Consider the following 17,313-nt stretch of genomic DNA (forward strand, 5'->3'; position numbering starts at 1 on the left):
GCTTTTTAGCTTACATTGACGCTACGCCACTGCCAACTACGTCACACTCCCATCCATGCCTTGATTGCCTCGCTTGGTATCGATATTTATGCGAAAACGGTTTAAGTACATATTACCGTGGATCACTGTAGCTGTTCCTTTTCTACGGAGACTTTCTTGTTATTACGAGTACAATCTTCCTCTGATTAAAAATGTATTACTCATATTAATAAGATATTATAAATTATTGTAACATACAAATAACTACCACTGCAAAAAGGGGAAAAGTCAAATTTATTTCATTTTGCAGAAAATGAAATTAAAACTTTGAAACCATATTACAGGACATTGAGCAAATATAACTCGTGTATTTCTTTTCTACACAACTCAACACATATTACAGAAATTATACCTGTGGCCGGGAGGAAAAAGGTCTTAAGTCAATTTTTTGTGAAAATGAGAGTTTTATATATTCCGAAAGTCGGAACAATTCTCTACAATCTGGTAAAACGGCTCACGTCAAATAAGACTCCTGACTGGATTTATAGAGTGTTACCAAATGTCCTAAGTACTTTTTGAATTGAACACACACAGGATAAAGGACTTAAGAATATGTAATACTTTATTCCTTACAAACCATCACATGTTTACTTTCCATGCCCCCCTACCAAAAAGGTCTAAGTTGTATTTTAGCCATTTTATTACATACTGATGCCCTTTCCTTTTAAAACTTCAAGCACCAGGGTAAACAGTCCTATATTTGTTTAAGACCCATTTTGCATTCCTAATAATTTACATTTCTCATTTATTTTCACATGAAAAAGGTCTTATGTTTAATAGTCCCTTCTACTCAGTTTGGCTTCTAGTCTTAAAAGGGCTTAAGTGCGGCTATTTTTGGAAATAATCAAGAAAATTGTTAAATGAGCAGCATTATCTATTTTAGAAGAAATGTAAACAAATAATATCCAGGAAAAACCTCTTAATTAAAAAAAACCTCTATAACTGACACCAATTTCAATCTTTCTACTGCTTTCCTGAAAAGTATAACATTTTTACTTAAGACCTTTCTCCTCCCGGCCACAGATATGTAGTAAACTGTGGCTCTTGCTAACCAATTCTTGTTATCAGAATAATTTTTCATCAATAAATGCAAACAATAAATAACAAAAAGGAGGAATGTTAGTAATCTTACAAAGATCTGTTTATTCTATGTTAGTTCTCACCTTAGAACCTTTGTGAGGGAGTTTGTTGTCTTGCATCTGCACAACAAAACTTCTCGAGGTGTTGCAAATCTTTGAATTTATCCCATGAAATTGGTAACACGTTTCAAATAAAAGACATTATTATTGGTATCACTATTTATCAGCTTTTAGAAAAGTTTAAAAGTAAAAGCTATTACCTTAATAAAGCTTCTCAGACAGGAGGAACTCTCCACTTCGTAATTAAGTATCCTTTATTTATGTAAGTAAGCCATTTGTTGAACCATGACTGCAGTTTCCCACATTCCATTATATGTGGATCTCTGCTCTGCTATACGAGGATGATTAACCGAAAAAACAATTTCAGTGATAGGTCTTGTTGCAATGGAGCAGATCTTCTTAAACAATGGTGTCAAGTACAGTGTCCAGTTTCTCAGCATAGCTTGGTCAACATCAACAACATGGTAAGCAGATGGCTTCATGCAAACACTCTCGAATACTTCTATCCAGTGTTCTGGTAATTCTGCTGGATATTTCTTGTTTAAGAGCCATGTTTTGGCCGCATTCTAAATAAGAATGGGAAATGTTGCTTTAATGCAATCCAGTTTCCAAGCAGCATGCACCAAAGGAAGTCCCTCGCAGTGGCGTCGTGGTCTAAGGCATCCTGCCTAGGACTCGCGTTACGGAATGCGCGCTGGTCCAAGTCCTCATGGGGGAAGAAATTTTCTCATGAAATTTCTGCCAGTGTATGGGACCGGTGCCCAACCAGCATCGTGATGCACTTGGGGATCTACGATAGATAGCGAAATCCAGTTGTGAATGCCAGCTGTAACGACTGGGGGGGGATCATTGTGCTAACCACACGATACCTCCATTCTGGTTGGATGATCGTCCACCTCTGCTTCGACATGTGGGCGTGAGGCCAGCAGCCAGCTGGTCGGTCTAGGCCCCTCACGGGCTGTAGCGCCACGGATGCACCAAAGGAAACACCGGAAAACAGTATAGATTTTGTTTTGACCGGTGCATCCATCACAGAACACCTCAAGATTCTTCTCTTTGGGGTCCAAAATAAATATTAATAATAATTATAATATTAAAAATAAAATGATGAGGGAATGAGGTCACCTCTTCAAAACCTTTTTTTCCCTACTGTTTCCCGATTGCAGTAGAAAACTGTATCCCGTGGACAAAGTGTGGATGTTGAAGGAATAGAATGATAGTTGTCGTATACAATACATCATTCATTGTAAGGTTAGGCATACATAGGTTTTTCTGAAAATCAAAAGCATTCCACTCTTCAAGTTGGAAGTTTCAACAGTCTGGCAACAACACCGCTAACACAACTGTCTTTCTTCTCGTAAGAGGTCAACGAACTACAGTCTGTCTCCCTAGTCAGGCATGTCGAAGTAAACCATAGATGGCATTTGCCATAGCCGTGGTTCGACTTTTCTACAGTGGCCCAATGACTGACAGCTCAGCTGAGATTTTGATTCCTCGAAAGTTAGTTGCTAGTCCCTTGTCATAGTAAACATACTAAAAGCATTGGCTGTAGTCTGTTTCATAAAATATGAAGTATTTTATGCTCGACCATGCCGAAATGTAGTAATTATACACTTGGTAGCAGCCCCTTAATGGACCTCATTAAAGTACACCTATTCATTAAAGTTCAGATGTACCACCAATAAGAATACACCATTGTAGCAATATAAAAGCGCAAGTATCGATTATTCTCGGATATGCAATCGAAAGACAACTAGCGAAACGTCACGGAGGCTGGAAATCCAATACTGTCGCAGAAGGTTATGTTCTGTTACTATAATAATTAGCGTTAATTGTAAATAATATTCAAGTAAATTCAATTTGTCATCTGGTTTTTAAATGTCTAAATCAATTTCAAGGTTATATCAAGATTAATCTTTATTTTATTCTCTAGATTATATCAAGGTCAATGACATTTTGTTTCTAGGAAAAAATCAATACTTTCCGTCTGCGCACATCTCACAATTTACGAGATATTGCCCAAGGTCAGTTCCGCTCTCCAGTCAGATAAAAATAACATGAATACTTATAAATAATTTCACGTCAGAAATATGGTCGTGCATAAAAAGTCGTATGAAACTTGCCTATAATGGTAATTAAGACACTCGTATGAAAATTATGAAACTCGCTTGTGCTCGTTTCATAAACATACTCGCGTCTTAATTACTACCATTATAGGCTCGTTGCATAATGTACTATTGTTTTACTGTTGAGTTTACTTTTTTTTTAGTGTATCATTATTATTGCAGCATTATAATACACTTTTCTAGTGGAACCAAGAAGTAAAACATTGATAATTTGTGAATATCCAAAGTTTTTTTTTTTTTTTTGCGAGTATAACTACATGCTGTACAATACTTATGACCGAAGTAGATATTTTCTTGTGCAATATTTGAAGTGTGAGATAATGTAATTTCAGTGATTTTAAAAATCGAATGTTTATAAACCTGTTTTCCATATTTCAAAATATTAAAAGTATCAATAAGTTAGTTTATAATGCATTATTCATTAGTGAGGGGGGGGGGGGGGAAATAATATATTATGTAATTATCTAATTAGATATTTACAATAATCATGTTTAATATTACAGTTTCGGAGTAAACCACTTGTATGAATCTATATTTCAATACAAACATATTGTACACAGAGTTCTGGATTTTACGTATAGTATCTTAAATTTGACATTGAAAGTAGAAGTGTTGTAACATATGTATGTACTACATATCCCGAGGTTGTAGTTCGTAGATTATTTTTTTATAAGAGACAACTGCTACAATCTCGTACAAGATCTCTATATACTGTACATTGCCCTCGTACTACTGACCTTGACAAGATTCGGCTAGCTGAATATCTCTCTCTCTATGACTGCAGTGTTGCAATCTGTTTCACATCGTTCAGAGGCTTGAAATTAGTAGGTTTTAAGTAAAATTTACACGAAAACCGTCCATGCTATAGAAATAAGCCAGAGGAATAAATTATTCTTTATTAGATTTTCTATCAATATGGACAAAAATCACTATCCTATTCACAATAGTTACCGAATAAGAGAATGTTAAATATTTAGGAAAAAAACATTTTTTTCTGAGAAAACTATAAACTTCCACCAATATGGTATTACACTTTTTTATTACATACAACATGAGCTATTCACTCTGAAAAGCCACAGGGTTATTTCACTTCCACCATGTATATTTTCTTGAACTGTTACACAGAGTCCTATACTGAATATTAAATGCATAAAGAACATATACGATTCTTTACTGTGTAAAATAATCACCATAAAATCACACCCCTACCCGTGAGTATTTTACCCTTATTTCGGTGATTAAAATGGTTTAATTTCGGTGAATATTTTGTAAAAAAAAAATCGTGCATATTTTGCAACCTAAAGAAACTTAAAAAATTAAATTTTTTAAAATTATTATTATTGAAAGAATCCATTTGAAACTAACATAAAATTGTTTGCATCATTATTAAATTCATAATTCAATTTCATTCACCTGTGAAGGGGTACACCGGGGACAGAACATCTAGAAGCTTGGAGGCAGTTACTTTTAAGCGGTCCGACCACCCCCTCCTCCCGCACTAGCAGGTACGGTACCATTCAGCTGCAAAACATTTTCTGAATGGAAGTTATTGTACTGTGAGAGCGCAGCTGGATCAGTGAAAGTAAGTGGTCAACATTTTCAGTTTGTATTGCAACGAAAAATTCTGCTATGTGTGGGCTCTTCTGTAGTGACGTCACTGAAGCCTCTAATTGTTCTGTCACCGGTGTAAAGGCACTGCCTTCTTGGTCTCACGAAGGTAGTTGTTTAGTTGTTGTGAGAAAGAGAAATATCCATTATCTGCTTGTGCTGCTCCCTAGTAGTAGTCCCTGAAACTATGCATACATCATTGCCAGATGTCACATGCATGTAATGCTGAATTATCAGATATGTGGAAATGTTGATGTACTATAATTAAGAAAATTTTCACGTTTTATTCAAAAGAAAGTCATTTTTGATGTGAATTCTCCATAAAACCTGTTTTTTGTTGAAAATATCGTGATTATGATGTAATTTTGTGGATTTCTATCAATTTCGCGAAAATTCGCGGTTATATTTCACATAATTTTGGACTTTCATTAAGGGATTTGCATTTTCCATGCAGAAAATTAAGTTTTTAAAATATTTCGCATATATCGTTAATACCAAAAAATCACACCCTTACTCATGGATACACAATTTTAGTGCATTTGGCAAAGCTATATCCAGTAGATATGATGGTAAACCACTGTAATGTGGAAAATGGCAGAAAAAAAAGTACCGGTACACTATTACCACAGTCTACTATATAGTCTACTATATAGTCACGAAGCTTGAGTTTTGAGGGTGCTAGAAACAATAGACAGTGACGGTACTATTTTGCATTGCCTGTAATGAGGCGATATTAGCGATCCTAGTGGTGAGCAACTATCTAATGTTTGCATATTTACTACGTATTGAGCTTCGCGACTGTATATACTAGACTGTGCTATTACCATAGATTTCATAATCATAAAACGAAGGATGCAATTAAAATTCAAAATAGATGTTTTATTACTTTTAATTCATCATCTTTCAAATGAGACATATGTACACAAAGCACATTTGTACAATGACACTAAAGAGAAGGAACCTGCCTTTATTCACTGCAACAATAAAAACTCTAATAGTGAAGAATAAAGGTATCTGTAAATTATCAATTTCATAAAACTGAAATCAACAGTTATATATTTAAGAGGACAATGAAAAGTGAAATCAAATATCATATGTAAACTTACTGAAGTAGCAGCAACATTCCAATACACTCCATCATGTCTATCTGTCTCGAATTGTATAAATATTACTATATATTAGATATATATGTTGTCAGTGCTTATTAATGTTAAAATATCTACAGTGCAATCTGACAATCAATTATGTTAGATTATAATTTATAGGTAGCCTATCACCACCTTGCTTATATACAGATCAGCACTTCGCATAAACTTACACTGTCATGGAATGTGTGGAACACTGTTGGCTAGTCACAGTTTCATGAACTTCACTTTCATTGGCTACTTTAGTCAAGTCAGTTTCTTTCACAGTCTTCACCAATTACCATAACGGAATATGGTACAAATGTTAACATTGGATGAAACACTTTTATATTAAAACATGATAATTCACATCAACACACGGAAGTTTTTATGGTGATCTGAAACCTCAAACAAACAAATAAATAATTCTCACTTTATACATTGATGGAACTGCACTTCAAATCTTGCATTTCTAGTCATATGTCCAGATGGAATGAGAGTGAGACGTTGAAAATCTTCTTGCAGCAAAAGATACACATGATGCTCGCAGCATCTTAAGTAAAGGACTCAACCATTCAATCTTGTTTCAACCAGCATAATATTCATTACACATGATGATGCTCATTTACAATTAATTATATTTTTTTAACGTTTAAGTTGATATTGATGTCAAAATCCACGCAGGCCATTGTACACTTTGTTGCTTGAAACCTGGTTCAAAATATTTTTTATAGCTGTAAAATAATAAAACATTTCCATAAGTGAAAGAAATAAACTTCAAATAACATTAATTACAATCACCTAAACAGAATAACAAAATTGTATATGACAAGTTTTTGTGTATATGATTATTAACGAATGCAAGGAAAAGAGGGGGAAAAAAATAATAAGAGTTACAAAATTGAAACATCATATGTATGGACCTGAATTTTTAGCATCTATTTTCATCAAAATTAGCATCTACTTTTTTTCCCCCAAATTTGCACAACTTTTACAGTGGTCAGTCTATTCTAAACCATATGGAAGTGATCACTTTCTAAGCATACTCAATGGAAGTCTATCCCATTTTCTAAGTGGATAAAGGTGACTGGACTGACAAAAATTTAAGACTTCAATGGAGGATAATTTAAAAGACCTGATTACACCAGCAGATTTTCAGGAAGACGTAAACATTGATTGGATTTTTTTATTTTTATTTAAGTAGGTTATTTTACGACGCTGTATCAACATCTCAGGTTATTTAGCGTCTGAATGAGGTGAAGGTGATAATGCCGGTGAAATGAGTCCGGGGTCCAGCACCTAAAGTTACCCAGCATTTGCTCAAATTGGGTTGAGGGAAAATCCTGGGAAAAACCTCAACCAGGTAACTTGTCCCGACCGGGATTCGAACCCGGGCCACCTGGTTTCGCGGCCAGACACGCTAACCATTACTCCACAGATGTGGACCATTGATTGGAAAATTATGAAAAAGGCATTAATAAAAATTCTGAAAAAGGTATTAGGATATCAACATAAAAGAAGACCTAATAAATTTAAAATACTGAATGAGGAACTAAAAATAGTTAAATACAAGACAAGAAGCCATCTTATCTAAACTGGATTAAATGTAATTTGCTAGAGAATTGTATTAATAACAAAAAGAATAGAGCAAAAACAGGGAAAATAACCAGACAAGAACAGAGAGAATCATGGGAGAGATTTGTGAAAAGAATATAACATGATGCAACAGGCTATGTTCCTTCAATCATTCACACTTATTTATAAATGGCTTTTAAGGAACTCACAGGTTCATTTCCGCCCTCACATAAACCCCCCCCCCCATCGGTCTCTATCCTATGGAAGATTAATCCAGTCTCTACCATCATATTCCACCTCTCTCAAATCCATTTTAATATTATCCTCCCACCTACGTCTCGGCCTCCCCAAAGGTCTTTTTTCCTATGGTCTCCCAACTAATACTCTATATGCATTTCTGGATTCGCCTATACATACTACTCAATCATTCACACACAGAAGAAAAATTACACCAAATATAACCTTACCTATTTTGTCTTCTTCAGACAGCTCTGATTTTGGGAATTCAACATCAAACGTGATATAAAGAGTTCCATGGAGGTTGTTATTGTGATAGTTGGGCATTCCTTCCCCTTTCTTTCGTATTCTGGCACCAGGCCATGTAACCTTGTCACGAGAGACTTGTACCTTGTGTCCATCCAGGTGCTCTATTTCCATAGTAAAACCCACAAGAGCATCCTGAAGTGACAAAGTTACATTGGTATAAAGGTCATCACCACGTCTCTCAAACATAGAATGTGGCATAGTTTTTATTTTCAGTACTAAATCTCCAGGTTCTCCATCCATATGAGGCTCGCCTTCAGCAATAAACTTAGATTCCTGACCATCCACCATGCCAGGTTCAATTTCAATCTCTAATGTTCTTTCTTCATTTACCAATCTGCAAAAATAGAGTGAGAAACTTGTATTACCATAATAATGAGAATGTTCTCTAATTCAGCTCATGCACATGCACAGAATTATTCAATATGGCTGTTACAAATTTATACGGATGCTTGCAGTCGTCAATAAGCTTCGGTTGTGAACGGACGAGAGTTGAGCGCTGGTCTGACTTTGCAAGTAGAAAGGGCACTGCCCTCAGTGTAATGTTTAGGAAGGAAATTTAATACAAGAAACTGAAAATGTATAGGACTATACAACACAAAATAATAACAGGGACGAAAGAATTAGTAGATCAAAATATAGGAGCTATAAATACTGAAGAAAGGACAGATATGAATGAATCAAGTGACGACAGACAGGATATTGAAAGACGTAAGATGAACGTAGAGGGAAACAGTGAGAAGACTGAAATTTTGAGATGAGAGATAGAACAAATTAAGAGGAAAATTAAGCAGTATGACATAAGTCAAAGTTTTGTCCCCAGCTGAGTTCAATATCCATTCTCAGCTGCAGCTGACTTCCTCCCTTTTTTCATTCTAATCTGTTGTAACTTGTGGGCGAATTCAGTTGTGGCTGATCTTTATTGTGTGAAGAGAAAGAAATAATTTGTGTACTGATGTAATTATGTGCAGAATGAAGCACATACCCGCTAAATTTAAGCATATTAATAGGCGGAGGAAAAGAAACTAACAAGGATTCCCCAAGTAGCGGCGAGCTAATATGGAGAAGCCCAGCACGGAATCCTGCGTGGCAACGAGCAGGGAGTTGTCGTGTGAGGGAGGTTCCGTCGTCCCGGGGATCGGCAGCGAGTCCAAGTTCTAGCTCTCTGTAGCGTAGTGGTAAGGTGAATGACTTTAGTATAGGGGACCAAGGTTCAAACCTGTGGTTAACTCATTTTTTTAAGGTGACGAAAAACCAGACTCACCGCATTGTTTAAGGCACAAATGGGACACAAAGCATGGACCGATATCAATGCTAGATTAGCAACACCATCATACTTAGGCAGGGCTGATCATATTAGGAAGTTTAAATGTAGAAAACAAAGAATGGACGTGGCAAAATTTTCCTTTGTTAACCACACAATAGTAGACTGGAACAGCTTACCTGCAGCAATCTTTCAGGGTGGTCCTCTTAAAATCAATACATTTAAGGAAAGGTTGAGAAGATTAGACTGAAAATGTAATTGGAGGTGCAGTGTAATTATTTAAAGTTGTGTCATGTAACTAATTGAGTTGATATATAATTAATTAAGTTGATATGTAATTAATTAAGATGATATGTAATTTAGTTGATATGTAAATAAATTAGGGTGATATGTAATTAAGTTGGTATGTAATTAATTAAGGTGATATGTAATTATTTAAACTGAGGACCGTTTTTGCAAAACTTGCTAACTGCAAAATTTGCAAAATTGAGATTTTGGAGGATTCATTAACATAAAGCAGGTCTGTACATGATGTTAAAGTTATCTTAGTAAAATTGCATTATTTCTCTTCATTATAGTGTGTCAAAGTGTGATGGTTGCACCTATAAGCTATTTGTCTCCATTCAGTTTTTTGTCTCTCCTGTAAAATTTAATTTTTTCAGTTAGCAAGTTTTGCAAGAACGGTCCTCAATTGATAATAGTTGGGTGAAATAGAAGTACTTATAAATTAGATTTACTTTTGCTTATCGTAGGCGTTATTATAGAATAGTTTTTATTTATAGTCCTAGGTTTATTGCATCTAATATTTATAGATTTACATTTATTTTATTTTATTTCTGTAATTGTAATTATTGTATATTATATATCACTGCCACTGGGTGTATACCCAATTGTAGTGTTAATAAATACATACACACATACATACATACATATTTTTTTGTACTAAATTAAGTACAGTTTAGACAGTTTTGACAATGAGATAAACTCTCCAAAAAAAAATATTTATTTGTTATATATTTATTAAAAGTTCTAAGTGAAAGAAGTGTCACTGAAAATTCCTAGATTCTCCACTTCCTACAAGGGAGTAATATACAGATTAGTGGTGAACTTCAATGCATGTATTTCCTTCCAAGAGAACTATATCTCATTAGAAACTGGATGACTCACTTGACATTGGGGCACTCATCACAAACTGTTTGTTGCATCATTTGGAAACGACCTGGGCCTAAGTGTCTTGTAACCATCTCTTGACGACAATTACATTTCCTTGTGCCCTTTGCTGATTTTATCACTGGCTTGTTGTGTGTAATCTGTGAAATAAAATGAGTAAATAAATATAACATCAATTAAACATTTAACTGTTCAGGAGGCATGAAAAACATATCTTTCCTCATTTCCTCGTCTCACTAGCATTAGGTTTACATATAGCCTATTATCTTTCCAATCTTATCTTCCTACATTGATAACCATCTAGTGTAACTAACACCACCAGTATGAATCTATCCTGGCATCATTATTACTTATAGTTCGGGTCAGCTTACTTAATACCCTAAGGGTGAAACCTAACCATTTTTCCCCCATTACTACATAAGCTAGTGGATTATGATGATTTTCTAGTTTGCAGGTTGAATTTTCTTTTGCAAACTTCGTTTCGAATCTTTGTACTGAGAAATACTACAACTAGTAGTGATTTTATAACTGTTATGTTGGTAGCAGTGACACAAGTTTTCGGTAGTTTAAATTCTGAAAATTCAAATTGTTTTAGATTTCTGAGCCCATTACTGGAAGCTAGTGAAATATGAACATACTAATAATTAATATCAGTATTAATATTAACACATAATAGTTATTGTATGTGTTGCTTTGTGTTGTGGTTACAATTTCAAGATTAGAGTCAGGTAGGCTAAAGTGTAAATAAATATAACACATTTCGTGTGATACATGCCCTTGGGTAATCGATGGAAATACCATTACACATTTTAATTAATTTATTTCGTGTTTAGACTTTTATTACAATAATAATGGAGTAAATATTCTAAAGCATACATTTCAAAGTGGCATTCGTTTTCGGAATTCATACTAATCATTTTACGTGATCAAACAAAATACATTTTTAGGTTAGGTCTCGTGATTCGTAAACTATTTAATCAAAGCAATGAATTTCATGTTGTTAGACAAAATACATTTTAATATTTGATCATACACTAATCTACTAACTACTAACATAATGTGCGAAGGTCCAGAAGGTAAATATACTCTTTCGCAAATTATTGAACCTTTTAGAAAACACCTCCCCAAATAAAGAGCAGATGTGGTAAATATGCAGTACATCGTTATTGTTAATCCTATATTATTATTATTATTATTATTATTATTATAATACGTGGCATTGTGTGATTTTATTCTCGTTTGGTGATATCTAGTATTAGTTGGCAACACTGAAGAGACAGCCAAATTAGTCTTTTAGGAATTACTCTTATGTGATCCTCAGTATACTTATGGCTTTTAGAGAACCCGGAGGTTCATTGCTGCCTTCACATAAGCCCGTCATCGGTCCCTATCCTGAGCAAGATTAATCCAGTCTCTGCCATCATATCCCATCTCCTTCAAATCCATTTCAATATTATTCTCCCATCTATGTCTCGGCCTCACCAATGGTCTTTTCCCTCTGGCCTCCCAACTAACACTCTATAAGTAACACATACATGCTACATACTCTGCCCATCTCGCACCCCATAATCCTCTTATATTATTTGCTTGGCTAGAATTGGATTTTGTTGTCCTGTACATTTCATTCTGCAAAGCAAAAGGGGTTGTGTGAAGTTATGATTTTCATCTATGCACTCGAATGGATCTGTTTATTAATAAAACAGATTTTGTGCCATTGTGAGTAGATAAGGTGGTCATCTTACAGTTTTTATTCGAGAGGATAAGGATGCTGTGTTCAGAATGTGATGCTACCCTTCACCCCATAACGAGACCAAACCACACATACCCCAAGTTTTGTTGCAAATGAGGGCATGCAAGATTGACAGTCTGTGTGCAAAGGCACGTGGCTTTAAAGAGTAAAAATACTGGTACCACCAATGCAAATTATGTTGTGTTGATTACGTATTCCTTGCACACAAATCTTCACATGCCTTCACTGTAACTGAAATCATCACATTAACAACAGAACTGTATCCAATTGATTTAGTTACTGGAATGAGGTGTGCATGATTTCAATGGACAGGAAATACAATGAAAGGGGGGAAATTGGCAATCCCGGTTACATCATTCAGATCGAGTGCAAGGCTGATCGACACAAATGCCATCATGGAAGAGACCTGGATTCTTAGGATGATCAATGTGGCAACAAAGAAAGTGACTATGGCAATATGCCCCAATAACAACAGAGATGCGAACACTCTGTTTAACCCTTCGGGTCTATATGACTATAGGATATTGGTAGTATGTTTATGAGAATATATGTTGGCTAGATTGGGGAATGGGTTGATGTCATAAGATTGACGTCATCGGTTAGTAGGGTTACATTTTGTGTTTGCAGGTAAAAATATAGAGGTCGCTGTGGATTCCGGTGGTTAGGTTGGTATAAGTGTAAATTTTATTGGTGGTTGGTACTGATGAGGTTTGAATGGCGTACCGGTAAAGCATGTGTTTGGATGGTGTGTAAATCATTCTATTATTTGTTCAATTCGTGAGCAGTTGTGCTACTGGTGATTTGTTTGGCTATGGAGTGCGTTGCTGGCCCAAGAGGAGTGAAATGGAGGGCTGAACAAGGTCGACGTACGTGAGAAGGTTAGACGGTTAATTGAGGTGATATCTCAGTGACATGAGGTCGACTTATGTGAGAAGGTTAGTGGGTTAGTTGAGGTGATATCTCAGTGACATGAGGTTGACGTATGTGAGAAGGTTAGAGGGTTAGTTGAGGTGATACCTCAGTGACATGAGGTCGATGTATGTGAGAAGGTTAGAGGGTTAGTTGAGGTGATATCTCAGTGACATGAAGTCGACGTATGTGAGAAGATTAGTGGGTTAGTTGAGGTGATATCTCAGTGACATGAGGTCGACGCATGTGAGAAGGTTAGAGGGTTAGTTGAGGTGATATCTCAGTGACATGAGGTCGACGTATGTGAGAAGGTTAGAGGGTTAGTTGAGGTGATATCTCAGTGACATGAGGTCGACGTATGTGAGAAGGTTAGAGGGTTAGTTGAGGTCATATCTCAGTGACATGAAGTCGACGTATGTGAGAAGATTAGTGGGTTAGTTGAGGTGATATCTCAGTGACATGAGGTCGACGTATGTGAGAAAGTTAGTGGGTTAGTTGAGGTGATATCTCAGTGACATGAGGTGTAATACTGTGAATTCAATGATATAAGTGCGTTTTCTCTGCTATGTATAGTGTCGAATTGCCGAAATTTCACCTATGGGATCGTGTTGATGATATCCTATTTTGAATAAGAACGGATGGGTTATATTCCAGAATGGGATATTGTGAAATTGTTTTGCTGATATCCTATTTTGGATAAGAGCAGATGGGCTCTGTTCCAGAATGGGATATCGTCAATTTGTGTGATTATTGCTTTTTAGATAATGGGATCGTGTTGATGATATCCTATTTTGAATAAGAGCGGATGGGTTGTATTCCAGAATGGGATGTTGTGAAATTGTTTTGCTGATATCCTATTTTGGATAAGAGCAGATGGGCTCTATTCCAGAATGGGATATCGTCAATTTGTGTGATTACTGCTTTTTAGATAATGGGATCGTGTTGGTGATATCCTATTTTGAATAAGAGCGGATGGGTTGTATTCCAGAATGGGATGTTGTGAAATTGTTTTGCTGATATCCTATTTTGGATAAGAGCAGATGGGCTCTATTCCAGAATGGGATATCGTCAATTTGTGTGATTATTGCTTTTTAGATAATGGGATCGTGTTGATGATATCCTATTTTGAATAAGAGCGGATGGGTTGTATTCCAGAATGGGATGTTGTGAAATTGTTTTGCTGATATCCTATTTTGGATAAGAGGGATGGGCTCTGTTCCAGAATGGGATATCGTCAATTTGTGTGATTATTCTTTTTAGATAGTTTTATTTACTCGTGTTGGTTTACGTCGGGCATGTTGTGACGTCACTGCGTTGTGACGTAACTACCGCCATGTTGTGACGTCATCGTTTGTCAATGCAGTGTAGCATTATAGTGTATTTTAGTCTGATTACGTTAGTGTAGTTTAGGTTCGTAACAATATTTGTGGTGTCAGTACAGTTCTGCATTGAAATAAATTTTCTACAATGCTATTTTGGCTGCATTATACCATAAATCATGTTTACCATTACCACAGGTGCAGTAACTTACTGGCTTTTAAGGAACCCGGAGGTTCGTTGCTGCCCTCACATGAGCCCGTCATCAGTCCCTATCCTGTGCAAGATTAATCCAGTCTCTATCATCATATCTCATCTCCCTCAAATCCATTTTAATATTATCCTCCCATCTACGTCTCGGCCTCCCTAAAGGTGTTTTTCCCTCTGGTCTCTTAACTAACACACTATATGCATTTCTGGATTCGCCCATACATGCTACATGGCCTGGCCATCTCAAACATTGGTGCAGTAACTACATAAATAAATAGAAATCGTTACATTTGTAAAATTGAAAGAGTTGTAATCGCTTATAATGCATTTTTAGTAGTTGCCTTGCCTATAGGCCATAAAGGCCTAAAATATAGCTGAGAACATTGAATCGCCATCACAAGTTGGAAAGAAGAGCCAGATTTTCACTAATTTATTAGCTTATTCGGTTCTTATGTGTGTTTTATCATGATATGTATTTATAGATAACAGGCCCTACTGTAGCAACAATGTATAAATACTTACAGCTAATTAACAGAAATGTTATGAAGAGGAATACTATGCTGTCATAACATACCGTACTCAGAAGCAGCAAAGTTCATGTAACAGACAATTCTGAACAATCACATTTAAATGGGCTATTATAAACGAATGAATACTCACTTCTACAAAATTACCACTGTACAGTTCTTCCAATGAAACATACAGATCCATTACAATGTCTGCGCCTCTCGGCGTTTCCTGTTGGCCATTTGAACTCCCACCAAAATTGAATCCAAAATCGCCAAAGAAACTTGCAAAAGGATCAGCACCATTCATCATTCCATCTTTCTTAAGGCAATCCTCACCGCACCTATCGTATGTCTCTCGCTTTTCTGGGTCTGACAAGACTTCATATGCTGCCCCCAAGTCCTGAAACTTCCTTGATGCATCAGGATCATTTTGATTTTTGTCGGGATGCAATTCTTTGGCTAAGGTGCGATACGCCTTTTTAATTTGATTTGTGTTAGCATTTCTCGGCACACCCAAAATAGCATAGAAATCGCGGCTGCAAAGAGAAGTAAAAATGCTAAATTAATTGATTTTATGTAATTATATATTACAGAATGCGCCCCTCACCAACAGATTAACCTATAACCTTAAATTATTGTATAGTACCGGTAGAACAATTTCTTGCATAGAGAATTTTATATTTCATAACTAATCCATATCTTATAACCTATACGAAGTTTAATTAGTTTGAAGTATCAAATACTTACCCAGCAAATACAGCTATGGCATTTAATAAACTCAGTACAACTAACAAACATACACCCATACCAGCCATTGTTTCTATCTGGCAGACAACTGGATGGTCTGGATGTGGTGTGTTGTGATTGGTCCTTCGCAAGTGCCCATGATGAAAAATTTAATAATACTGATTGTTTTCTGTAATACACATATCTTCCGAAATAATTAAGAAATGTTCGTGAGGATAAGAAAACTGTTTAAAAATGAATTTTTAAAAAGAATCTGTTTTATTTTAATTTTCGTTCATACTAATCCATAAACTGAGAATTCGTAGCCATCTACAGACGTATACCATCGTCTTTGCCTACCTATTAAGAAAATATTCTCAGCAAAGATTATGTACAGAGCGTCATATCGCCAACCGTAGTGTGGAAAATAATATGCTTGTTTGAGGGAAACTCAAGACGGGGCATTTGGTTACACTGATTGTATATGAAAGAAAAAAAGAAAAGACGAAATGCGTTATATTTCATTTTCTATTGCATGTTGCGTTGTATACATTATAATATGCTTGTATTTGTATGAGCACATTTGCGTTTAGTGGGCTTTTTAAATGTTAAATTCAGATACGTCCAATGTAATTGAACTAAATACACCGTTTGAATTGGACATAAGCCCAAAGCAGGCCACAAAAGATGAACTATCATTCACAAATACTGATACAGAGTATAATACATTCTTTAAACATTATTTGTATGGGAATATACCTTGTGTCGTTCGTGGAACTGTTACTAAAAATTGGAAGAGTGCAAACGAATGGATTAAAAACAATAAACCAGATTTTTCATACATTAATGAAAGATTTGGTATGTTTTGAAAGAACATATAATTTCGTAGTTGGCATTGCTATAAGAGTTGTCCGTAATGTAAAATAATATAATATGTAGTTCCTTACAGTTATTTATAAAAATTTTAAGTTTAATGAAATGTGAAGAAAGCCACTAAGTGAAAGAGGGTTTATACTTTGTTTTCCGTAAATTTGTGATTACAGTAGCGATACAATTGAACATAAATTGGATTTTCAAACATTTTAATCGGTTGAGAATGTTTATACCTTATTTCGGCACATATTCTAAACCTTTAGCACCCATTTTGGACAAGGTAGAGTATCCACCGACCAATGAAGGAATATTGCACACTTTTATCACTGCCAATGTGGCGCTATACTTTTATTACAGGCACAACACATTTCAATTCTTATTGTACTGTAAGCTATATATCTACACCGGGTGTTTCATACCACTCGTATCAG

At 35.6% G+C, this 17,313-nt stretch overlaps 2 protein-coding genes across 4 annotated transcripts in view; one reads left to right on the forward strand and one right to left on the reverse strand.

Annotated features, from left to right (window-relative positions):
- Positions 1 to 5,770: 5,770 nt before the first annotated feature.
- shv (DnaJ homolog shv) lies at positions 5,771 to 16,373 on the reverse strand. Its single transcript, XM_069842274.1, has 5 exons — positions 16,031 to 16,373; positions 15,435 to 15,819; positions 10,586 to 10,728; positions 8,079 to 8,491; positions 5,771 to 6,770 (listed from the first exon to the last, which is right to left on the reverse strand). The coding sequence occupies exons 1-5, from the start codon at positions 16,096 to 16,098 to the stop codon at positions 6,706 to 6,708; spliced, it is 1,074 nt and encodes a 357-aa protein (XP_069698375.1). The 5' UTR covers positions 16,099 to 16,373; the 3' UTR covers positions 5,771 to 6,705.
- Positions 16,374 to 16,512: 139 nt separating this feature from the next.
- JMJD4 (jumonji domain containing 4) overlaps positions 16,513 to 17,313 on the forward strand; it is a 35,315-nt gene continuing 34,514 nt past the window's right edge. Inside the window, exon 1 of one of the 3 annotated variants that reach the window (XM_069842279.1) lies at positions 16,513 to 16,867. In XM_069842279.1, coding sequence (XP_069698380.1) covers positions 16,615 to 16,867 — 253 coding nt within the window. In that variant the 5' untranslated portion in view covers positions 16,513 to 16,614. The remainder of the gene's footprint in view (positions 16,868 to 17,313) is intronic. The other 2 variants (XM_069842280.1, XM_069842278.1) reach the window with 2 other exon arrangements.

The sequence above is a fragment of the Periplaneta americana genome, chromosome 12, assembly GCF_040183065.1.
Source record: "Periplaneta americana isolate PAMFEO1 chromosome 12, P.americana_PAMFEO1_priV1, whole genome shotgun sequence".
NCBI classification, from domain to species: domain Eukaryota; kingdom Metazoa; phylum Arthropoda; class Insecta; order Blattodea; family Blattidae; genus Periplaneta; species Periplaneta americana.